At 38.1% G+C, this 26,649-nt stretch overlaps 1 protein-coding gene across 1 annotated transcript in view; it reads left to right on the forward strand.

Annotated features, from left to right (window-relative positions):
* The window catches only part of Cdk5 (Cyclin-dependent kinase 5), a 166,600-nt gene that overhangs the window by 124,563 nt on the left and 15,388 nt on the right, over positions 1-26,649 (forward strand). The window contains exons 8-9 of the mRNA XM_090379424.1: positions 461-530; positions 24,982-25,042. Of these exons, the coding sequence (XP_090235550.1) occupies positions 461-530; positions 24,982-25,042 (131 nt within the window). The remainder of the gene's footprint in view (positions 1-460; positions 531-24,981; positions 25,043-26,649) is intronic.

The following is a 26,649-nucleotide window of genomic DNA, read 5'->3' on the forward strand; positions in this document are numbered from 1 at the left end:
AGATTTTGGAATAACCAGTACTATATTACATAATTGAACAGACCAAAAAAATATATAAATAAATAAATGTAATAGAGAACTTTAAAATACAGTTTATTGCATTTCATGATTACATGCATAATTAAGCTTAAGTGTTTATTGACATACATTACTTAGTTACTGTTAATTCGGAAAATAAATCTGAGAACATTGTTAGAACAGCAGGAAACATGAGTTTCTGACCATATTGGCTAAAATAAGAAGCAACATTATGGAAAGAATGGAAAACTTTTTGCTATCTGGATTTAGGGTATGTTCGTTAGTATAAGCCAGATCTCTGGTAAAGATCTTTCATTTTTCAATTTCTAAAAGTTGGAAAGTATGCAATTTAAATTTCTTTATGATTAGCTTATCTCATAATATAACTAGTTTTGGAAGAATAAACTAATATCATTTTTATTATTTTTTCATATATATACAGAATTGGCAAATGCGGGCCGTCCGCTGTTTCCTGGAAGTGATGTCGATGATCAGTTAAAAAGAATATTTAAATATCCTTTATCTGTTTTATAAAAATGCATGTGCATGCATTTTATTTTAAATAAATTCTTAATGCATGTCTCAAACATGTAAAAACCTGGAAACAAAATTGAAGATTTTGCTGTTTATGATATACCATGTCATAACAGTAATTTTTATTTCATTTCTCATTTTCATTTCCCAAAACTCAGTCCAGATCAGATCATATCATATCATATTAGAATACAAATATCTCTCTCTCTCTCTCTCTCTCTCTCTCTCTCTCTCTCTCTCACACTCTCGAATTATAAAATGTTATTTCATTGTTATGTATGTAGGATGTCATTTTGCTAATTTGTCACCACTTATCAATTACAGGCACACCACATGATAGATAAGTGGTATTGAGGTTCCAATGAAATTTATGAGAAATCTGTCTAAAATTTTGAAATACACAAAGAAAACTGATTTAACAGTAATACAACCCAATGTGAGATCATTTTGATTTGTGTATTTATTGAGAATTTCTCAGAATTTTGTATAAATTTCATTGTAACCTTAATGTTATTTTCAATTATTTAAATATTTTCAAGAATAATTTATAAAATCTAAAAATACTTTCAGAGGTTTTAATACACATCTTACTATTATTAATGAAATTAATATACATTTTCTAATGAAAATTATATGTGAATATGAAAACTATACCCTGCTTAATTATGATATCTAAATGTCCTGCAATGGTAAATAATTTTTGTGCTAGAAAAGAAAAAAGCATAACTCAATTGGAGCAAAAAGTGAACATTATTCCTAGATTTGAAGCTGGTAGACATTGCATGAGATTTATCCATGTCACCAACTTTAGTGAAATCTGCTTGTAATGAAGGCAGCAGTATTTATAAGTGCTGCACAAAATATTACTTCTACAGCTGCACCAAAGCAGCAAGAATAAGAAGCAAAGTTATGGAAAGAATGGAAAACTTTTTGCTGTCTGGATTTAGGATATGTTCGTTAGTATAAGGATAATTATGGACAAGGCACTGAGTTTACATATGTTTGTAAAGCAAGAATTTGGCAAAAGTGTAACTGAAGAAGCTTTTAATGATAGTCAATGATTTCTTTAAATGCAATTTCCTGTTACAAAGAGAAAAAAAAATGAATAAAAAAACTGAAAATAAGTTCTTTCTTTAAGAAAAAGGAGGCTGCAGTATTTGAGTCCTTTTAGAAATAAATTGGTGACTTTTTTGTTTGTTTATAGCATACATTACATGAAGTGTATATAAGAAAAAAAAACAGTTGGTAACTGGAAAGCATAAATTATATGAATAAAAAGGTGATTCAGCCGCCAACTGTTTTTCTTTTTAGTATCACAAAAGTAACTTGTGATAAATGTGATCTCAAAGGACAACCGTGTGTTTTACACATAAATAAAAAAAAAAATAATAAAATATATATATATATATATATATTTTTTTTTAATCTTAGGAACATCTTTTGTGCAATACATTTTTTTTTGTTTTTATGAAAACTCCAAACATGAGAGGTACAGTGGATTCTGGTTATTTGGGCCACCAGTGAAACAGGGCAGCCGTTTATTTGGGACAAATCTTAAAAACCAGAACCCAGTCGAGAAAATAGCCAGGGTTTACTTCGCTTAATTGGAACAAAATGCCGTTTAATCGGGGCAGGTCACTGCAGCATTGGAGATTACCCTACGATTGTCTCCAACTCAGATCAGATCATATCATATCATATTAGAATACAAATATCTCTCTCTCTCTCTCGAATTATAAAATGCTATTTCATTGTTATGTATGCAGGATGTCATTTTGCTAATTTATCATTCACAACCATAAAACAATAAAAACAATTAGCAGTCACCTGTTTATTGGGCTTTTCTGTTAGTGCAATCTATCATAAACGGATAGTAAACTCTATCTTATTGAATTTGCAATAATACTGACAGCTGGAATTCTGTGGGTTATTATGGTAAAATGTGTTTACACTTCCATGGAATCTTCAATCATATAAAAAAATTTTTTTTTTCAGAATCTCTTCATTCCTATTTTTAAAGCTTTGTAACTTGTTACTCCGTTCCCACTTGTGCATATTGTGTTACTTGCAATTTGTGTGTGCCGTGTTTTTTGTTATTGATTGCTTATATTTTTACTGTTTTAAATTTTAACCCCCACCCACAAATGTCAGTGAACAGAAATGTGCCGACCTGGCTAGCTGGGTGGGTAAAGTGCCTGCCTGGCAACCCAAAGGTCGCGGGTTCAAATCCCGCCTCGGGCTTGGAACAAACTACTGCAAAAATCTTGGGGAGGTGCATTATGGCCACAGAAGCCGATGCGCCAACAACTACCAAAAAAAAAAAAAAAAAGAACAGAAATATCAACTAGTTTAGTTAGTATGTACATATTACAGTACTTATTAATTATTCCGATTATCACGTATATTCTTCCAAATTTCACGTATCATTTAATTTTTTAATTGGTAAGGTAATAAAGGGTAAATTAGTGCTTAATATATCATTAATTTTATAGCCTGTGGATAATATTCCTCCTATTTTTGCTAATTAGAATCGCTGTTTAATAGAATTAAAATTCAGTTCACAAACGTGATCACAATGACCGGGGCTTACTGCACATCGTATAGTGAACGGTACTTTACTATGGTAAGTTCGTCGTAACGTGACTTGATTGTACAGTGAACTAATCGTAAAGGGGTGTACATTGTATTTTTAACTATTTATGTTAAACTTCAGATAATTGAGGCAGCCGCTTAATCGGGCCAAAATGCACTAGTCCCGATGTGTCCCAAATAACCGGAATTGACTGTATTAGAATCTGTAGTGCTTAGTACCGTTGAGAAGATGAAAGAAGATACTTGTTGACATTTGACTTGAACTTTTGTAGATTGTAATTTTCATGAAATACTTATAAAAGAAGGTTGTAACAGAAAACAGAAGTTGAATGAATAAATGAGGAAGAAGAAAAGTTTATTCTGTGAGTTAGAAGTTGGACAATAAAAGGATGTTGACTGGTTGCAGCATGTGTTCAAACTACTTTGGAAGAGAGAGCAGGAATTATAGAAGCCAAATCAGAACAGTGACATGGAAGTATCTACAGAAAAGGCATGCAGCAGAAACAGAATGTCTATGAGACAGAAAGTGCAGAGACTTTGTTAGAGATGAGCCATTAATTAACCTAACTGCCCTCTTTTGAATGGAATCTAGAAATCTGAGAAAGGTTTTGGGGTCACCACCCCAGATGTGGGAACAATATTCCATGGTAGGGCAGATTTGCGGTATTTACAGAGTGAACAGCTGTTTGGAAGAAAAGTAATGCCAAGAGTGAAAGAGAAAACCCAGTTTCTTAGATGCAGAGGAAGTATTTGTAATGTTCTTATACAAATAGAGATTAGAAGTTAGGGTAATCCTCAAAAGAGATATATCATCTTGCCTAGATATCGGAATGTCACCAAAGGTAAGCATAGGAGCAGAAGAATCCTTTTTGCAAGACATAAGACCGGACTGAATTTTAGAAGGATTGAAATCAACTAAGCTGTCTTTGCCCCACTGGAGAATTACCTGGAGATCGGTATTTAAGGAATTGGTAGCAGATATTCGAGAAGTTGAAGCTTTTTTGTGCAGGACAAGGTTTCTTCAACTGGAAGGTAGAATGCAATGTGCTATCATCAGCAAACTATGGATAGGATTTCTGGTCAATGGAAGGTCATTAATATACAAAAGGAAAAGAGTGGGAGAAAGAAATGCACTTTGGGGTACACCAGCATTGGTAGAGAAATTAGAAGTGAGAGAGAAAACTTGATACCTAATTACTAAAAACAGTTGCCACACCATAGGATGGAAGCTTATTTAGAAGACCTTTATGAGAAACACAATCAAAATCCTTTGAAATGCCAAGAGCAACTACTTGAATTTCACCAAATTTTTCCATTGAATTTGTCCTTAGATGGTAACGTAATCAAGAATATCACCCGTGAGTCGACACTGATGGAATCCATACTGGTAAACGTTGATCAGGTGGAAGGTTTCTCGATAGTTTAAGGTTTGGCGGTTAATTGCTTTTTCTATTACTTTATAAAGAGTAGAAGTAAGTGCAATGAGATGATAATTTGTTTTGAGGGATTTGTCACTCTTTTTAGGAACTGGCTGGATATGAACAAATTTCCAAGCAGAAGGGGAAACAACTTTGGAATAAGAACATGAAAAAAAAGGCAACACAGAACAAGAGGAAGTTCAGGAACACAGGTTTTAAGAACAAGTGGAGAAATACTTCTTAGCATTATCATTCAGAATCCTTCTGATATTCTTTTTAAGACTATAGGAGGGATTGAATGGAGTGTACTGGGAATAGTGTCTTGTTCTTGTTCTTTGTTATTTGGTTTTTAGGAGTATTAGCAACTGAGGCCATATTGCTCCAGGATATGCGGTGGTTATTCCCTGGCCTTTCCGCATCCTCCGTATTTGGTGGTCATGGGCTTGAACCTCGGTCTAATCAAGAAGCGTGTGCTATACACTGCTGCTGCTGCCCACCCGGCTACGGAGGCGCCATCCTTGGAATGGTAGGAGAGAGTTTACCATGATTAACGACACACAAGTTGGAAGAAAAATAAGTTGCTATCAGGTCAGCTTTATCTTTAGCTGAGGTAACAATAGAACCATCTGGTTTTGACAGAGGTGAGAAAAGAAATGGTCAAAAGTTGCGGCCAATAGGCCAGAATCTCGACTACCACTTAGACAAGAAGCAAGTTTTCTACTTCCTTAGCCTGTTCAACCTCTAGTCTTTGGACTGATTAATAACTGCTTTACAATTGTTGTAAGCTTCAGTGTAGACATAAAGTGAGCCTGTAGATTTGTATACAAGACAGCTATGTTTACAACATTCTTCTCTTGAACAGCCGTAGCAAATTTATTGGTAAACTAAGGTTTTATTAAAGGATAAAATTTTAAGGTGGAGTGTGGAATAAAGGATTTCATTCCTACAAGAATAATTTTGCAGATATGATCTGAGCAAACATTGACATCAGAAAATTAAACAGTAATCCAATCAAGGAAAAGAAGAAAAGAAATCTCACAGATCATGCCATTTTGCATACTTGTAAGGTCAAACAACACAGGGTTGAAAATGATCACGTGAAAAAGGGTCCATTGGAGAAGAGACTATCACCAGTTGTGAGCTCAGGTGCCTAGAGGACCACTCACCTTGACTGTATAATTAGATGGGTTGTTTATAAGAAAAATAACATGGTTGTTGGCTGCGTGGTTAGAATTGTCTGGTAGGTAAATGAACAATCTGTGTGAGGTAATTAGTAATTGCAAAAGCTCAGCATCTCGACCAGCTGGGTCCTTGTGACTAGAAAATGGAAAACAGCCTGAGTTGTGAACATTAACCTCACCAAAAAATTACCTCATTCTTAGGAAAGTTGGACTAGAGAAAATCAAGTTTTAAAAATAGCATTAGCAAGGGCACATGATGCAAAAAAGCAAGCTTATATAGCATCAGCCAAAAAAAAAAAAAAAACCTTATTTCACCCATCCCCTCGCTCCAAATGTTTGTTAAGTTCTGCCTTGAATCTATTTAAGCTATCAACTTCTACAATGACAGATGGAAGTTTGTTCCAGCAATCGACCACCCGCTGGCTAAAGGCAAACTTCCGCACATCTATCCTACAACCGTCTTTCCTCAGTTTGAATTTATGCTCTCTCAAGTGATTATTCTGAGCAAGAGGAAACATTCCACCAGAATTGAGCATGCTCAAACCATTCAAGGGTTTATACACTTCAGTCAGATTACCTCACAGGTGCCTAGCCTCCAGACACTGCAATTTGCGAAACCTAAGCCTTCCTTCATAAGAACAACCCTTTCTTCCATTCACTAATCTTGTTGCCCTTCTCTGTACTTGTTCCAACAGCTCTGCATCCATCTTAAAATGAGGCTTCCAGACCTGTATACAGTACTCAACGTGTGGCCTGACCATTGCCTTATACAAAGGGATCATCACCTCCTTATCCCTGCTAAAAAAATTCCTGTATATCACTGACAAGACACTATGAGCTACCCTTGCAGACCGTCTGCACTGCTCACAAAACTTCATATCTGCCTGCACAATTACCCATAGTTCCTTTTCTTTACATTTGTCAATATTAAACTTCATTTGCCACCTCTCAGCCCATCTGCTCAACTTTTCTAAATCCTGTTGCAGCCGTGTACTGTCATTAGTGTCATTACCAACCCTGCCAACCTTCATATCGTCTGCAGACTTGGACATTAAGCTTGATATACCATCATCAGTATCATTTATAAATACAGAAAACAACAATGGACCCAACACTGAACACTGAGGGACTCCACTAATAACATTAGTCCACGATGAGCAGTGTCCATTGATTACCACATTGCCGAATGGGCTAGCCAGGTGGGTAAAGTGCCTGCCTTGCAATCCAAAGGTTGCGGGTTCGAACCCAGCCTTGGGCTTGGATCAGAGTATACTGCAAAAAAAATTTGGGAGGTGCATTATAGCCACAGAAGCCAATGCACCAACAACTAACAATAAAAAAAAAAAAAAATTGATTACCACTCTGTCTTCTCCCACTCAACCATCCCTTTATCCATAGCAGCAATTTGCCTCCAATACCACACTGCTCCAATTTTTGCAGCATTCTTCCATGTGCAACAGCACCAAAAGCCTTTCTAAGATCCAAATATATGATATCAAAGTTATCCTTTGCATTCACTTCCTTTGTGACTACATCATAGTATCCAATCAAATTAGTCAGACAAGACTTCCCCTTAACAAACCCATGCTGTGTCCAAGTTAAAACTGAAGTCTTGTCTAGATGATCCTGCAATGCTTCTTTAACCAGTGTCTCCATTAATTTCTCTGGAACAGAAGTTAAACCAACAGGTCTGTAATTACCTGCATCTCCCTTTCATCCTCCTTTGTGGATTGGGGTCACATTTGCACGTCTCCAATCCTCTCCTGAGTCCAGGGAAGCTCTCATAATTATGGCTAAGGGTTTGCTTACTTCCTTTGCCGCCTCCTTTAATATAACTGGATAGATTCCATCCATCCCAGGTGCCTTTCTTATGTTTATCTTCAACAATTTCTCCTCCACTTTACTCTCAGTTATTACAAGGTTATCTAGCTTACTGCCAGAGTTGAATACACCTCTGGCATTTCCCTCCCTGAATAACTCATGTATGAATGTTGATGTGAAATATTCATTTAGTTTGTTTGCTACCTGGCAGGATAATCAGCAGTTGAACCATCGATATCAAGTGGACCAATCTGATTCAGCCCTTCGTTCTAGAGTTGACATAAGTAAAGAACTCTTTGCATCCTTTGCCAAAGATTTCTCATAATCTGCCTTTGCCTGCCTAACCTTCTCCTTAACTTGGTTACAGACCAGCTTATATCTATCATAGGCTTCTGTGTCACAGGTTAATTTTTATGTATCCCATGCATTTTTCTTCTCTGTCACATGTCTAATTAGTTCATCTGACATCCATTTAGGCCTAAATCTTGAACAATATTTCTTTGTTGGTATGAAAAGCCTAGTAGCTTCCAAGATTAATTCTTTGAATGCTTCCCATTTTGAATTTGCTGTTGGTAACATCATCAGTTGGTCCCCCGTATAGAATTTAAATACTGTCTCAGACTACTGTAGTCACCTTTACGAAAGCAAAAACCCTTCCCTTTACCCTTGATGGTAGTTACCTCTTTGAGTAAATCCCACTTCAGCACTCTTAGTTACCCTAACACAGCCCATGTATTTACTTGTTCCACTATGACTCCCAGCAGTCCAGGAAATCCCCATTGCCTTGCTTTCTGGGCTGCTGCTGAATTGAATTTCAATAGAAGTAGTGCAAGAATCACTTTTACCTCTGCCAGCGGCTACTGTTAATCTATTAGTCCATATATCCCCCCCCAATCTAGCAGTTTTCCAACCCATCTAACTCTACCTCAATAACATCAGCAAATATTCTTGCACCCTTTCTATTTAAGTGTATCCCATCCCTGTAGAAGCAGTCTCTCCTGTTAACAAGCACAGATGAGGCTGAGAAAAATTATACCCCCTGAGCCTTGCACAGTCTCTCCAGGGCTGAATTGATCGACAAGGCTCTCATCATATACTCCCTCCTATCATGTCAGGGCAGAATTGTAGACACTTTCAAATTCAACCCTAACCCATGGCTTTTTTTCAGCATTGACTTGTACTTGTCTGCCGGTCTCCTACTCTTAATATCATTAATGCCAACTTGTTCACCAATATCACCCTTTGTGCCCTTAAAAGATGATATCTTCTCTACAACGTCATCAATCTTTGCCTTTGGCAGACATACCCTGGTCCTGTTCCATCTATCCTTTTTGCACAATATGTTCCCCGTTTTCCTGACAATAGAGTCACCTACAACAACTAGTTCCTTTGGGAACAGCGCATTCTGCCTTGGGGTTTGCCGCTGTGTTGCTTGATGTTCAAGTGTAAGCTCTGGCATTGATGTGGGCAGCTGATAGCTTGATGGACCCTCAGTTTAAATCCTTCAAGGGCATTCACCCTGTCCTTAAAGCTCTCATATAAGCCCATAACAATGCTGAGTTGGCACCTGATTTCCTCGCATTCCTTACATTGCGCACATACAAAGACATTCCCCTTGGCAATATAATGTCCCGTTCCTGATTGCTCCACAAACATCAAACAAGCAGTGCAACCGCCGTGCCCCCCCCCCCAGTTCTTTCCGAGCCACAGCACTTCCATTAGTTTGAGCCTTTTGCTTTGCTGCTCTGATCTGAGTCATGATTTCTATTTAAGTTCAATAAAATTCTAATACAAAATATAACCCTAAACTTATATCTCAATGTAGTTATAACATTATGTGTGTGTATATATATATATATATATATATATACACAGTCAATTCCGGTTATTTGGGACACATCGGGACTAGTGCATTTTGGCCCGATTAAGCGGCTGCCCCAATTATCCGAAGTTTCACGTAAATAGTTAAGAATACAATTTATTCCCCCTCCCTTTACAATTAGTTCACTGTACAATCAAATCACGTTACGACGAACTCACCACAGTAAAGTACCGTTCACTATATGATGTGTAGTAAGCGCCGGTCATTGTGATCACGTTTGTGAATTGAATTTTAATTCTATTAAACAGCGATTCTAATTAGCGAAAATAGGAGGAATATTATCCACAGTCTATAAAAGTAAAGATATATTAAGCATAAATTTACTCTTTATTACCTTACTAATTAAAAAATTAAATGATACGTGAAAATCGGAAGAATATACGTGATAATCGGAATAATTAATAAGTACTGTAATATGTACATACTAACTAGTTGACATTTCTGTTCACTGGTATTTGTGGGTGAGGATTAAAATTTAAAACAGTAAAAAGATAAGCAATCAATAACAAAGAACACGTCACACACAAATTGCAAGTAACACAACACGCGCGAGTGAGAACGGAGTAACAAATTACGAAGCTTTAAAAATAGGAATGAAGAGAAGATTCTGAAAATTATTTTTTTTTGTATGATTGAAGATTCCATGGAAGTGTAAACACATTTTACCATAATAACCCACAGAATTCCAGCTGTCGGTATTACCGCAAATTCAATAAGATCGAGTTTACTGTCCGTTTATGATAGATTGCACTAACAGAAAAGCCCAATAAACAGGTGACTGCTAATTGTTTTTATGGTTGTGACCTTCAGAAATCCGACCGAATTACGTGGTACGGTCGGAGACAATCGTAGGGTAATCTCCAGTGCCGGGGTCTCCTGCCCCGATTAAATGGCATTTTGTCCCAAATAAGCGAAGTAAACCCTGGCTATTTTCTCGATTGGTTTTTGTTTTTTAAGATTTGCCCCATATAAACGGCTGCCCCGATTAACCGGTGGCCCAAATAACCGGAATCCACTGTATATATATATATATGTATGTATTTCCGTATCGATTGTTATCTCCGAGTTAAGTTATATTTATGATGTTACGTTTGTAAAAACTAGGTCGCTATATTTATTTAGTTAAAGTACAATTCAATTGACAATGAAATTTAATAAGATTAATAAATTTTACTGATTAATTGATACTACTATACTCGCTATTTAGTTTGGTCACACATATCATATAACAATGGCAGCAAGTTATGAACGGTTAATCTACGGACACGAGGTATTATTTACTTTCCAAATCAGGCGCCTCTGTAGCCAGGTGGGAAGGTTGTTGTTGTTGATTAAGGGTTTAATGACACAAGGGCATCAATGGCCAAGATGTGTCTTTTCCAAGTTTTGATGAAAATCAAACATTTTTTTTTTTTTTTTTTTTTTAGATTTGTTTGTCAAATCTGATTTGCCGAATAAAATTAAGCAACTCATCTATATTCGCAGAATTGTCTAAGATCTGTTGAAGGGTAACTGGATTCTGGTTATTGCATGAACTCTGAAAACAAAGCAATCTGGAATTTCTGAATCGAGGGCATACCAAAAGAATGTGTTTTACGGAAAGCTGAACTTGCCATTGGACACAGAGTGGGGGATTTTTGTTTGCCAATAGATGAAAATGAGTAAGATGAGTATGGCCAATTCTCAGTCTGGCAAGTATTACTTCTTCTCTGCGACTCTCTCTGATGCTGGAATTCCATATTTCTGGATTAGGTTTTATTTCCTGCAGTTTATTGTTGATTTCATTTTTCCATATTTGTGCCCATTCATTTTCACTTTCTCTAATAATGATTGGACTAAAATCAGTGTGTGGAACTATCATTGTTTTATTTGGCAGTTCTGATGCTGACTTAGCTGCAATGTCTGCTTTTTCATTGCCTTCTATTCCGCAGTGTCCTGGGATCCAGCAAACAGTTATTTCAGATTGTTTCTTTTGACAGAGGTTGATTAGAAAGTCAATTTCTTGTAGGAGAGGATGACAAGAATGTCGTTTACCCTGTATGGCTGAAATAGCACTGAGTGAATCCGAATATATTAAGACAGAGAGAGAGAGACGACTGTTGACATATTTCACTTAATGCAAGCTGTATAGCATATAGTTCTGCAGATAGAATGCTGCACTCAACTGGAAGGGATTTTGAAATTACATGCGACGGGAGCACGGCTGCTGCACCTACATGTGATTGGGTCTTAGATCCATCCGTATAGATTATGAGTTTCCCAGTGTGTTGCGAAGTATAGTTGACATGCAACTGTCGGATGTTACATAGTGGAATGGTATTTTTTGGCCACTGAGCGAAATAAAGATCAATGTTTATATGATGTCTATTCCATGGAGGTAACGGCATATTTTCACTTTCCGCAATTTTATTGAGATCGAGTTTCCACTTTTTTATTACCTCTTGAAGACGAATCCCAGCAGGTCTGGGTTCATTAGGCTTGGATTCATAAAGTGTTGGCCATAAAGGTTGGTTGAGGTATACCCAACAGGGGTGAGTTGGAAAGCTTCTTATTTTGGCAGCGTATTGGCAGAGTAGGCGTTGTCTTCTAAGATAAAGTGGAGGGTCGTGTGCTTCTATATACAAGCTTTGTACAGGCGGGGTTCTGTAGGCACCTAGTGCTGATCGAAGGGCACTGTGTTGTATGGTGTTCACAGACCGTAAGATGCTTTTTTTAGCTGATGCATATACTATAGCTCCATAGTCTAATCGTGACCAGATTAGAGCACGATACAAATTCAGCAATGACTGTCTGTCAGCACCCCAAGATGTTGAGGATACTGCACGAAGGATGTTTAGTTTCTGGAGGCACGTAGTTCGTAGATAGGTCACATGTTTACGAAAATTTAATTTGGTGTCTAAATTCAGACCCAATAATCTTATGGAGTCTGTCATCGGTATTTCTCTGCCTTTCAGTTTTAATACAGGTTCTGGATGAAGCGATCGTAATTTACAGAAGTGTATTGCTGCTGTTTTCCCCTCGGTTATTTGATAGCCGTTGCTTTCTGTCCAAGTTTCAATTTTGTTTATTGCTATCTGGTAATTATTGCTATATTGCTATCTAACAATAGTAGCCATGTTCGATGATTGACAGGAAATAGCAAGATCGTCTGCATACATATAAACTTCTACCGTGGATGGGATGTCTCTTATAATGCTACTGGTACGCAATGCAAAGAGTGTGGCACTTAAAATCGATCCCTGAGGTACTCCTTCTTCTTGTGTGTGAATTTTGGACAGCTCATTCTGGAATCTTACTTGAAAGGTCCTGAGGGGTAGAAAATTCTGAATGAATCTAGGCAGGTTACCTCTCAGTCCAAGTTTGTATAAGTCTTGGAGGATTCCATATCTCCAGGTTGTATCGAATGCTTTGGTAATATCGAAAGCTATCATTACCATGTGCTGTTTTTAAGAAAAGCATTTCGAATGTGAGCTTCAACCTTGATGTGGACGTCAGTTGTACACCTGTTACGACGGAAACCAAATTGATGGCATGATATAGCATCTTGATCTTCAACAATCCAGACAAGTCTCTTGTGTACCATCTTTTCTATTATCTTTCCTAAACAGCTGGTCAAAGATATAGGACGATAACTATTGGGAGAGGAAGCATCTTTCCCGGCTTTCGCTATGCCTACCACAACTGACTGATGCCATGTATCAGGGTAAACATTCTCCTCAAAGATTCTATTGTAAAATTTTAGTAGTATAGATTTTGAGTTTGAGTTGAGGTGGCAAAGCATTATATAGAAAATGCCATCTGGTCCAGCAGAACTATTTCTAGAATTCTGGAGAGCTTCGTTGAGTTCATTCATAGTGAACAGAAGGTTATAAGAATGAGGTTGTTTTGTAACAAAGTTAATTTTATATTTTTCCATGGACATTTTTTTGCGTCTAAATGAGTCTTCATAATATTGAGATGATGAAGTGACTGCAAATGTTTTCGCTAAAGCCTCTGCAATATCGGTTGGAGAAGAAATATCTATTCCTTTCCAGGTCAAGATTGGGGCTTTGGTTTGTTGTCACTTTCCACTGAGGATTCGGATCTTTCTCCAAATTATTCTGGGGTCAGTGTTTCTGCAGATGGTAGAACTAAATTGAATCCACGCATCCTGTTTAGCTTTTCTACGAATTCGGCATGCTTCAGCTTTCAGCCGTTTATAGTTTATAAGGTTCTCAATTGTAGCATTTCGGCGAAAAGTGTTCCAAGCTTTGTTTTGTTTCCTTTTGGCAAGATAGCAGTCCCTTGTCCACCAATTATTATACCTTTGTTTCGTAAGGTTAACTTTCGGTATTGCGCTGGTAGCAGCTCCAAGTAGTTGTTCTACTATATGTCTAGTGGCATTATTAATAGATGCAGTAAGAATCAAATGGTTATCAAATTGCACAGTTTTCGAAAACTTTTCCCAGTTAGCTCGGTGAAAATTCCACGTAATTTTTTGGTTAGATGTATAGTTTGTATCCGTCTGTATTTTGCAAATTATAGGAAAGTGATCGCTGTTGTGAAGGTCAGTTAATACTGTCCAATCAAAGCTAGGATAAATGGATGAGGAACATATAGACAGATCCAGAGCAGAGCTAGAACCTGTAGGCAAGTGGATATAAGTATGCACACCGGTATTCAGTAGTGTTAAGTGATGGTTATCAAGTACAGTTTCGATCATCCTCCCTCTACGATCTATATTCGGGGAACCCCACAAAGGATAATGAGCATTTAGATCACCTAGAAAGCATACAGGTTGGGGGAGTTGATTAAGTAAATTGTCAAATTCTGCAATGGAACATGAAGCGTTTGGTGCAATATAAATGGAGATAGAGATTAATTCCATGAGCAATACGAACGGCTACTGCTTCTAGATTAGTGGAAAGCTGAACGATTTTCGATGGTACATTACTACGAACTAATATTGCTACTCCTCCTCTTGCTGGAGACTCAGAACATCTGTTACTTCTATATAGTGTATACCGTGAGAAGTATGGGGTATAATTTGATGATAAATAAGTTTCCTATAGACAAATACATGCATGATCATACTGGTGCATTAAGTACTTTAATTCGTCAAGATTGCTTCTTAGTCCTCTACAATTCCATTGAATAATTTTCTGCATTACTTGGGTTTAGGTTAGGTGGATTGGTCTGATCGTTTGTTTTTCCCTCGATCCTGTTTATATTTCTCTCGTTTTGAAAAGACTGGGCGAGTAATATCCATCTCATCATCAGCATGAAGCATGAGAACAGGATCTTCATTATTTAACTTCTCATCGATTTCCATAGTTCGTTCAGTTGGTTTATTTTGTGCACGATGATAATCTTTCTCCTTCAATAATGTGCCTGAGTTGGGAACGTCTTGTTGTGGCTTGGATGGTTTTGTATTAGTAAAATTTGATGGACTCTTTGTCTTTGTTGCTGTCAGTGTCTCATCATCCGCAAGGATGGATCTAGCCCATTGAATAAGAGATAATTTAGGAGGAATAGTAATATAAGTCTGTGTAGAAAATTCTTTAGTGTTTTTGACTGCATTGGAATATGTTATGGCAGGCATCACATTTAATATCTGTTTACGTGCCTCTTGGTAAGATACATTTTTCTCTACCTTGTACTTCATTATTTTCTTTCCCATTTTCCATAATTCGCAAGTTCTAGAATATGCGGGGTGAGTACTCTGACAATTGGGACACTTTGGCGTTGCTGCTGTGCATTCAGTTTGGGAATGGTCTGATGAGCCACACAGGGGACAGATTGTCTTACCTTGGCATGCTGTTTGAGAATGACCATACTTCTGGCATTTAAAGCATCTAAGTGGATTTGATATATAGGGTCGGATCTTACAGGAAAGGTAGCCAGCTTTTACTGATTCTGGGAGATTCGGACTGCTGAAGGTAAGGATAACATTTCTTGTGGGTGTAAGGACACCATCTTGTTTGGTCATAATTCTCTTAGCACCGACAACACGTTGTGCTTTAAGTTCTTCGGCAATTTCTTCCTCAGAAACATTAAGGAGGTCCCATTCCGAGATGACTCCCTTTGAGGTGTTTAAAGTTCTGTGCGGTGTTACCGAAATGGGAAGGCCTCCGAAGGTCGTTTGCTTCAGGAGGTGTCTAGAATGACTGGGATTGGAAGTCTCTATAAGAAGATCTCCTGAACGAAGGCGTTTGACAATTTTGGGAGTACCTGCTACAGCCTCTATGCTTTTCTGCACAAGAAATGGCGATAAGCTACTAAGAGGTTTCGTTGATAACGAGTGTACAATTAAAAAAGCAGGTAGGTCATGTGAAGAATCATCTTTTTTGATTCTTTTTGCTTGAGATGACTCAAGTTCATGCGAGCACGTAGGCTCTGCAGTCGGTGATATTAATAGATCCATGTTTGCTCCTTTTCGCCCTGAGTATTAGATTAATACTCAGACTACCAGCCCCGCCACGTGGAGGCAGGAGCAGTGCCACCAGTGACCAAGCGATAAGAGATTAGTGGTTAGTGTGTTAGAGAAATTGGTTATATATATATAAATATAAAAGAAAGATGTCTTTCCTTCCTTGATACAAAGCTTAGTTCTTTATTTAGAAAAAGCCAAAATTAAATAATTTTATAAATAAAGAGGGTTTTAACAATCTCTACAATCTGTCGCTTAGAGAAAAAACGCTTTCAAATCACTTTGGAAATATCGCTATGATCACTCGCTTGGCACTCGGGGCCCAGGTGGTAAGGAGCAACAGTGTGTAGCACACGCTTCTTGATTAGACCAGGGTTTGAGCCCTGGTCTAATCAAGAAGACACCATCCTGACCTTTCAGGATGGTGTCTTCTTGACCTTTCCGGATCCTCCGTATACGGAGGATCCGGAAAGGTCAGGGAATGACCACCGCATATCCCAGAGCAATATGGCCTTAGTTGCTAATGCTCCTAAAAACCAAACAAACAACAACAACTTTCCAAATCGCGCTATCTAAATTCAAAATAAACCACAGAGCTTGACTAGGTCTATAAGCTACTTATAGAAAATAATTTAATCTAACAATTAAGTCAATAAAGCTGCTAAGTATAATTAAAAACTTTCGTTCACGGGAGCTGCAAAACCTGTTCAACACGTGGATTTGATACCCTTACCGATACTTATTAATAGCTACAAAATCTCTATCTAAATTCAAATTAAACTAAAGACATATTGTTACTAGGAATATAAAGCAACTCTAAAAAATAAATTAATATGCCAATTTAAGTCAATAAAAATGCAAAACTTCTCTATTTGCTGGAACCCGTAAAAACTTTGCCTGTTCACGTGTGTCATTCTCCCAACCCCACTAATTACAGGAAGTCAAAGACTTCCAAGTAATTAATGGGTTGGGAGAATGATAGAAGCGACAAATGAATTTCACAGATTGTGGTAGAGAGAGAGATTTTATACCAGAGAAGATCAAAAAGAAGAGTTTCCAGATTACAAAGTCTCTGACAGGGAATGTCAGGACAGACATATGCACAAATATTATCTTTGAAGTGAAAGGAATCGTACAGCAAATGTTTCAGCAACTGAGATGAGCAGTGGTTGAATCCACTGATAATTGGGATTCTCTCAGAAAACACATCAGGTTTGTCAGACTGTGAGTGGAAATGGACATCATTGAGATATAAAACTGAGACCACGTATATTTGTGAAATGAACAAAGAAATGTTTGGGAGATATAGATCTTTTCACAGATAAGTCTGTTCTATTAGTTTGACAATTCATGATGAATTCAGTATTAAGAAAATGTGGGAAATGACATGTTGTATGAAGTAATGAAATTTTTCGACATGGTGTACACATGGTAAGAATATACCCAGCTCCTTGACATAATGTGGCCTCAAAAATGCTCCCCCTGCATATACACCACTCAGATTCCCTCCAGTCACTTTCTGGCAGAGTAGAGGCAGCAAGATTATACACTAGACAATCCTGAAGCCTCCTAGAAAGTTATCAGTAGGTTCAGTAAAGTGTACTATCTAACGGCTGGACTGCAAACACCAGTACTGAGCTGTACCCTCAAAATGTAAGGAAGATTGGATCTCTCCATGATGTCCATCAGAGTTTTGCTTACTATAGCTTTCACCAATTTTTGTGCTTTTGAGAATACTTTTGTACAGTGGTAGTGATCTCGCTGTTACTGTTGTTGACTTAATTGTACCTCAAAAACACAAGAGTTTTGAGTATATTACAAATAAAACTAGCTACATTAGGCATATTTTGAATGGGGTGGTTATAATGTATTTTCTGAACTTGATTTAGTTTTCTTTGTTTATAGCAGTTTTCCCACCAAAACTGGGAAATCATGATATTTCAGTTTAAATAGCTGTATGTTGGAATTAGACACATTGAATTCCCCCATCCCCAATATAGAAACAAATGAAAATGGACAAAATGACTGGGCAAGAACAAAATACTGAGGATAAAAGGCAAAAATCTGGAAATAACGATTTAGAATTTAGACAGAGAGATAAACCCTCACTTAGAAATAAGAATTTTAGGTGAAAGGTCTCCCAAAAATTCTGATGAAACTAATAATGATGACTTAGATGCATGTCCTCCAGCCTCTTGAAAGTATGAAAAAGGCCAAAAAAGTGAGGAACCAAGCCAAGAACAAAGAGGATAATGTGAAGGAAAACAGTGAAAAGACTGATAATAAGAGAAAAGAGGAAAAAAGGTTTCAAGCAATAAATGAATTGGCAGATCCAATTAAGCAAATAAAAGAGTTGAAATTGTACTTAAAGGACTTCCTTCATAACCAGACTAACAGAATAACATCTGCAATTAGACTGTGGGTTGTAAACTGTTGGACAGTCTTAGAGCAAAGGGTGATAGAACTCAACGCAGAAAGTAGTGCTGAGATCCAGGATAGACAAAGTAACTGAGGAAAGGAATAACTACAAAGAAATGAACACCGTAAGTTATGCCCAGGATTAAGGAAACCAATTTAGTGATATTGAAAGCAAAACCAGACAGCAACTACAAGACTAGTGAGGCAGTCAATCTGTTGGGACTCAACTGAAATCCCACCTAAAGGACATCAGAATAAGCAGTATGAGGAAAGTGAGAGAAATTGGGGTGCTACTGGAAGTAGAAAACAAAGATTTGAAAAAGGTAGAAACTAACCCCGAAATCTTAAAACTTGGTTTAAAACCAGAGAAACCAAAGGGAAAGAACCCACATATTCTATTATTTGATGTCATACAATATACTTCTGAGAAGGAATTAATGACAGATATATATATATATATATATTATAAAAATTTACAAGAAATAATGGGCATAAAATAATTTGCTGAACAGTTCCAACTCAAAAGAGCCACAAAAAGCAGGAAAAATGGCCAGATAAATATCATAGTGGAGATTTCCCCAAAAATCTGGAGGCATCTACAAGTACAGCAAAAAATCTATGTTGGCTGAACCAGCCATAGATTTAGGGAGCACTTCCTAGTACCAAGATATAATTGTCATAAATTTGGACACACTGCTAGGGATTCCAGTCAGAAAGAACCTGTCTGTGGTCACTGTACAGTGACTGGACATGACTATAAAAACTGTATAAATGAAAATCAGCAGCCAAAATATCCTGCAAGGCAGCACGGCTGACTGACTGTACACAGCATCAGGGATGAAAAATGCCCCTGCTATAAGAAAATGATAAAGCAAATACAATCTAGGATCAACTGTGGGTCAGACTGAAAATAGAAATGTGACTAGGGCTTTAAATCTCATTCAGTTGAATGCTCAAAGAGCAAGAACTATTGTGGATCAGATCAAATTCAAATTGGAAGAAAATAATATAGATATCTTGATACTCCAAGAACCCTACACACACACACACACATATGGGTAGGGTTCAAGGATGTCCAAGAGACTACAAAATAATAGAATACACCCCAGCAGCAATAGTGTTCAGAAATACTGACCTTACAGTCACAAAGGTGGGTGTCACGTCTGCTCCCCAGTGTCAGTGTGTTGCCCATATTGCCAGTGCAGTTGGATAGTTCTATATTATATCTCTTTATGCAAGACCAGGTGAAGCCATAAACCTTACTTTAGATTACTTACAAGCTGTCATAAATTTGTTACCTACTGCAAATATCATAGTGTGCTGATGTCAACTGCCAGTCAGCCTTATGGCATAGCCGTACAGAAGACAGAGCAGGCACACACAATGGGCAGATATTATCAGATTTTATAGCCACCTCACCCTTTCAAGTGATAAATGAACCTAATAACTTACCAACTTTTAGCAAGTACCATATGGAAGAGTGACATTGATGTCACGCATGCCACCAATTCAATAGCCTATAAAATTACAGACTGGTATGTCCAGCCAGCCTGGACCACATCAGATCATAGAACCATCACCTACAAATCAACCCAACACTCCTTGTTGGATATCAAAAGTTATAACCTCAAAAGGGCAAACTGCCAGATTTTGCAGAACATACAACAGGTGAGCTGCAAAAACAGGAAAATGGATGGTCTCGATCAGGCAACTGTAGCCCAGATGAGCAAGCACTGACTATGACAAACATTTTAACAAAAATAGTTGTCTATACCACAGAAAAACCTGTCTATCCCAAGGAAAAAACTGAGGAAGCAGGCAGTCTTCTGGTGATGGTGCCCTGAACTGACTATACTCAGGAGAAGGGTGCACCAGGTGAGGAGAAATTTTCAAAGAACCAGAACATCTTGGACACAAAATGAGGTGGGTGCACTAAGAGATTCTTATAGAACTCTCAGGAATCAGTATACATCCCTCATAAGAGACAAGAAAAAAGAATGCTGGAAACACTTGGTGGGAACTACTGGAAACAATAACCCCTGGAGAGTTGTCTACAGAATAGTGACCAACAAGCTGCCAAGAAGAGATGTCTGGAAACCACTGTCAAACCAGATGGAATCCCAACCCTGTGTTGGGCCGATTCTGTAAATAACATCCTAGACAGTATTATTCAGACTGAAACTGGAGATCATTCCCCCACCCAACTGGACATTACAAAAGAAAACACTGAATATGACAATGCCAATATTGAACCTCTGTTTACGAAATGCACAAGACTTATAAATAGCACTATATAAAACCAAAAACAATAAATGCCCAGGTTTTGACTTCTTAGAGGTTGAGACTATCAAAAAATTAGTGGAAATAGCACCAGACAAATTAATAGCACTATATAATAACTGTATGACAAAAGGTAAATTCCCAAAAACATGGAAAAAAGCTGTATTAAGATTAATTCTCAAAAACCTTGAGGAAAAACCCCTACTTATCCCAAATCATATAGACCAATAGCCCTACTCCCTGTACTAGGGAAAATATACGAAAGACTGATATACGAAGATTAGCTCAGTACTACACAGAAGCAGGTTTACATTCCAATAATCAGTATGGTTTTAAGCAGGGCAGCTCTACAGAGGATACCATGCACCATCTACTGACAACAGTTAAAAACTCAGAGGAAAAGTACATGTTGGCAGTTTCTATAGACTTCGTTGGGCATTTTATTCACTCTGGTGGTATAGTGTCCTTAGAAGACTCTGCCAGACAAATGCCCCACAAAATCTATAAGGTAATAAACAGCTGCCTTACAGACAGAAGTGTCTCAGTACGCACAAGGTTCCAGGAATTGACACGCCCTGTGAATAAAGGCTGCCCGCGGGGTTCAATCCTTGGCCCTTTCTTCTGGAACATTGTTCTGAATGAATTTCTGACCTTGGTTCTGGCCCCGTGGAAAGCCTGGCCTTTGCAATGACATAATTTTCCTTGTAAAAGGTAACACGCAAGTGGTTGTAGAGCAAAGATCAAATGCCACCCTCTTGCAGTTGCAGGATTGGGCACAAATGCACATGCTCAAAATATTGCCTGAAAAAACCAAAAAATACTTCTAAAAGGCAATTTGGATATAAGATGTCCACAAATCAAAATTAACACAGTTACTATAAAAATGGTAAAAGAACTAAAATATCCTGGAGTATTTGATTCAAAATTAACTTTTTATCCCCATTTGACCTACTTGGCAAAGAAAGTGAGAAATTATGCAGGTTTGATTGCCAGGCTCAGTCGAGCAGACTGGGGGATCAAAAGAAAGACCCTGGCAATCATATACCATGCAATGTTCCTACTTGTTATCACCTATGGAGCTGATGCATGGTTCACCTGCTCGGCCATAGTAAGAAATAGGAATAAATTAGAATCGATACAAAGGACAATACTTCTCACTATTACTAGAGCATGTCACAATAAGCCCACCTGTGCTATAGTTGCTGGCCAGAGCTTTCCTGCTTCGTCTGGAAGTAGCCAAAGAGAGTCTTAAAAAGGGCATAACCACAGAATTTCTGGGGTTATCCCTTGATACAGCCAACTTCTTCAATGCTGAAAGAAAAAGAATAGCCACAAAACTCCACAAGCTAAGGAACAAAGTTGGAGCAGGAAACCAGAGGTCTGGTTACCAAACGGTTTCTGCCACAGGTGTCAGTGGTTAGCCCAAAGTCACCTAAGTGGTATGCCCCTGGACTTTTTACAACATTTATATTGATGGGTCACGGCTCCCTAAAGTCGAAAATAACCTTCTTAGGACTGACTGATGACCCAAACTGCACCTGTGGTGAGAGTGAAGACTGGGCACACACACATTCATTATGAATATATAATTTATGACATCCCCAGAACACAGCTAATAGCACAGATTGGCCCCTTCCCAGGGGAGAAGAACATCAGCCTTTACAACCTTCACACAGAAAGCCTTCGAAATGTGCAGAACTATCCAAAGAAGGGCAATTCAGCCCCCAGCAATTAAACAATAATCAATAGTAAAAATTGTCCACGTTTCCCACCATGCCCAGATGACGACTTCTTCTTCTTTTTTGGTCCTTAGCTGGCGGCTGGAGGAGGCAGTTGGCCACGCAACCAGTACGCTGCTGTAGGTGCTGCAGGGTTTCGAACTTGCTCTGTGATGTTCTTCCATGCTTTACGATCCATGGCGTCAGTCCTGGCCTGATTAAGGTCGAGACGTCGGCTCTTCAGGTCATTTTCTACTTGCTTGGCCCGCGTTTTCCTAGGCGCGGTCCGTTGAATGCTCCATTCGGTGGGTCGTTGTCTCCAAAGGAGTGTGGATGGTATTCTATTCGCACCCATTCTACATATGTGACCAAACCATCTAAGCCTTTGCTTCTGGATTTGGTCGGCGATGGTTGGTTGCTGTTGGCATCTGACGCAGATGGTATCATTAGTGATGTGGTCGCAAAGTGAGATGCCCAGGATCTGTGCAGCATTTGGAATACCTCAAGTTTGTTTAAATCTAGCTTGAGACAAATCCATGTTTCCGATCCGTAAAGGAGAATGGGCAGGATCAAAGTCCGGAAGAGTCGGATTTTAGTCTTTGAGGAAATGTTGGTCCTCTTCCACAGACACCATATGAGCGACGCAAACACAGTGGCCGCCTGTCCAATTCTGCTGTGGATCTCCACGGTGGATGCAACTTTCTTCTCCTGGACCAGCGACCCAAGGTATTTAAAGCACTTGCTCGATCTGGACACCTTCGAGATAGATAATGGCTTGCGACCCATCTGTTGTCAGGGCCTTTGTCTTATCAGCATTGATCTTCAACCCATATGGCCGGGCAATGCGGGCAGTGTCGTAGAGGATGTCCGTGGCTTCAGCGTCGTTTCCGGTAAAGATAGCACTATCATTGGCAAACATCAAGTCAGTCACATAGTGATCCTTGCCATATTGTATACCCCGTCTGTTGCTGAATGCTTGCCTCATAATGATGTCGAACACGATGTTAAAAAGCAACGGGGAGGCCACGTCCCCTTGGCGGACTCCAGTTTGGATGGTAAATTCCTCAGATAAATTGTTCTGGATGCGCACCTGGCTGGTTAAACCATTGTATGCAGTTTGGAGGAGTGTGATGACTTTTCGAGGAACATTTTCCACCTCTAGCAATTTCCATAAGGCGGGCCGGTGGACACAGTCGAAAGCAGACTTAAAGTCAATAAAAACAATGACAGTTCACTGTCCACACCAGATCCTCTCCTCCATCAGTTGACGGATGGCGAAGATTTGATCACAGCATCCTCGTGTGTTCTTCTCGACTGGTTTGCTCGCAATATTTTTTGCAGCCTTGACTGAATGATCTTCATAAGGACCTTTCCGATGATGGAAAGGAGACTGATGCCACGGTAGTTCTTGCAGTCCCGATTATCACCCTTCTTGTGGATTGGCACGATAATGGCTTTCCTCCATGTTAGCGGAATTTGTTCAGTGCACCAGATGATTTTGAGGAGTGAGTGTAGTCGGCGAAGCAGTGCATCCCCCCCCCCACCAGCTTTGATTGCTTCTGTGGTGACTTGGTCCACTCCTGGTGCCCTGCCATTCTTTAGGTATTGTATGGCTGCCTTCACTTCTTCTACTGTAGGCTCGACATTGACCATGGGGGGATCGATCAGTGGTGCGGCTGCTGGTGGTCCCTGAGGTGGGTCGTGATTATACAGTGCTTTAAAGAATTCACTCCACCATTGCAGGCATTCGGACGGTGATCGCACGAAGGTCCCATCAGCGTTCTTGATGTTGTCACTAGTCAATTTGGTCTTTCCACTCAGACATCTGAGGGTACGGTAGAGAGTGCGGTACTCGTGCTTGGATGCTACACTTTTTAAGATGATGACTTAAAAACTGTCACAGGATAGTAGCATTCTGTGCTCTGACAGAAACCTGAAATGACAAAACTGGATTGACATGGGTATCTCCCAGGATTTCCCTGCCATGTGTAGGAACCTGGGGCACACCAAATAAGCAACCACGTGGGGGAGAGAGATGTACAGGCAGTAGCCTTGGTTATTATAGTTGACTTCATTGGTGCCAATCGCTTTTCCACTTCTCATATTCTGTCTTTCTCCTTTGTGTTCACCATTGCCACTGACAAATCTGAATTTCGCACGATACTTGTTGATGTTTGGCCATTTACATACATCCTTATTATTTTAATTTTCTGATCCAACTTTCCTTTTCTTGATAGATTTACTAGCACCATTGTCACTTATTCTCTTAGTTGGCACCATGATAACAGTCAAAATGAAATTTTCTGAAAACAACTTCACAGGGTTAAGGCGAAAACTCATTATTATCACCCCACGCAAGCTCACATTTTACTAAAGCACATTTCTGGAGGTCACTGCCATAAGACAATAAAAACAATTTGCACTTTCCGGTTTATTGGGCTTTTCTGTTAGTGCATCTAATTATAAACGAGTAGTAAGCTCAATCTTATTGCATTTGTGAATAATACCGATAGCTGGAATTCTGTGGGTTTTTACATTATTATGGTGAAATGTGGTTCCCCTTCACTGCAATCTTCAGTTGTATAAAAAAATATATAAATAACGTAACGTAAGTCCAAACAACACACAGTGAAACCAGTAACTCTTGATTCATAGAGCTGCCTTCAGAATTATTCTTATATTCATATTTGGTTTCCTTAATTGTGTGAATATTGTTAGGAACACCAACAGAAGAAACTTGGCCAGGAATGACTCAGCTTCCTGATTATAGGGTTTGTTTTTCATTTTATTTATTTTTTTTTTTTTTTTTTTTTTTTTGTATTAACCTGCATGTTATGTTAATGTAAATATGCATTAATAAACCACTTCATTGTAGCTTAATCTTATGTTATCATTCTTTACATTGATGTTTTTGTTATCAAAGACTACTATTCATTTAATGAGGACCTTGTTGAAGAATTTCCAGCAACTGGATTTCAAAAAAGTGTGTGACAGCTTTATTCCAATTACTTTTTTTGTCCCAGGATGGAGAACTACAGGATTGAATCAGTCTGGATTTGGGGAGAGCAGAGACATTTTTTGGCTTTCTTCTCTGTATAGCTTCTCTCTAATTCAGCTATAGAGAGAAGAATTTTGTCGAGCACCCATCACTAGTGATGGTTGCCCGACAAAAATATATGGTTTTCTTCCATCAGATTGGAAGAAAATCGTTCTAGAATCAGGTAGTTTCCCTCCAAGTGGATTACAAATCCCGGATGCATTTGCATCATGCAGTTAATGTGTTAAGTAGGAAGAATTATTTCATATATTGTTTGTTTTCAAAGGGGATAATATAATTTTTAAAGAAATATTTTGTTTACTTGTCAATGAATGATAGGTAAGATTTTCTTGATGTTGCCCCTGGCAATTTTTAGTTTATATTAATCCTTTAACGAGTGAATACATTAATCTACATTTTTTTGTGTATAGGCTCCAGGAAATGCACATGTAGATCTACGCTTTTGAAAGTCATCTGAATTACATTTCAAATACTGTATCTGTTTACATATGATTTTTGTCTTTCACATTGATATCAGGAGATAGCGTGAAAACAGCTTTGAAAATCAGAGGAGTGCATTGCGCTTGTTGGCCATTATTGTTTTATTTTGACTTACAAAACCTGAAATTCTCTAGCATTCGGATCAGATTTCTATAAGTTTGTTTCCTTGCATTATTTGCCACTGTAGATACCAATACTAATAACAGTATTTTGGATGAGGTGAATGCTTGTAATTTCTGTAAATTATGACAGGTCATTTCAAAAATGTGATAAAAAAAAAAAAAAAAAAAACATACTTTTAGTTCTTTATACAAATTGAATTTGCTAACTTCATTGCACTTTTATTTTCAAAAACATAAACTGTTTTAAATACCGAAATATATAAAACTGAAAGAGTTTTGTTCCAGTCTAACAAATATTTTTTTGATTTCAGCCTTTCCAGCCAGGTTAGTTGCCATTCAGCATCCAAGTTTCATATTGTCTGATTACAGTTGATAATCATATTGTCTGATTACAGGAGAATCTGTAATCATTGTGGCTTCTTTTCCTTGGTGCTTTCCTAAATTCTTCTCCTAATTGAGAAATGTTAAATTTTATGAAATGTATTTCCTTTAACTCATCAGCAGGTATATGGGAAAGAATCTACTCCAGTATTTTTGTATCTTTAATTTGAAAAGATTTTTTTTCTCTCGGTGCACTGAGACTGTCTACCCTCTAGAAACCTTTTCAAAATTTGTATTGGTAATAATAAAATATTTTTAATTATAGTGATAGTGCAACAAATGGATTAAAAGTTGTGTTTTTATTTCTTTCTGAGACCTCACCATTATCCTTTATTGG

Source organism: Mastigoproctus giganteus, chromosome 1, assembly GCF_048544385.1.
Source record: "Mastigoproctus giganteus isolate SK-2022 chromosome 1, ASM4854438v1, whole genome shotgun sequence".
Classification (NCBI taxonomy): domain Eukaryota; kingdom Metazoa; phylum Arthropoda; class Arachnida; order Uropygi; family Thelyphonidae; genus Mastigoproctus; species Mastigoproctus giganteus.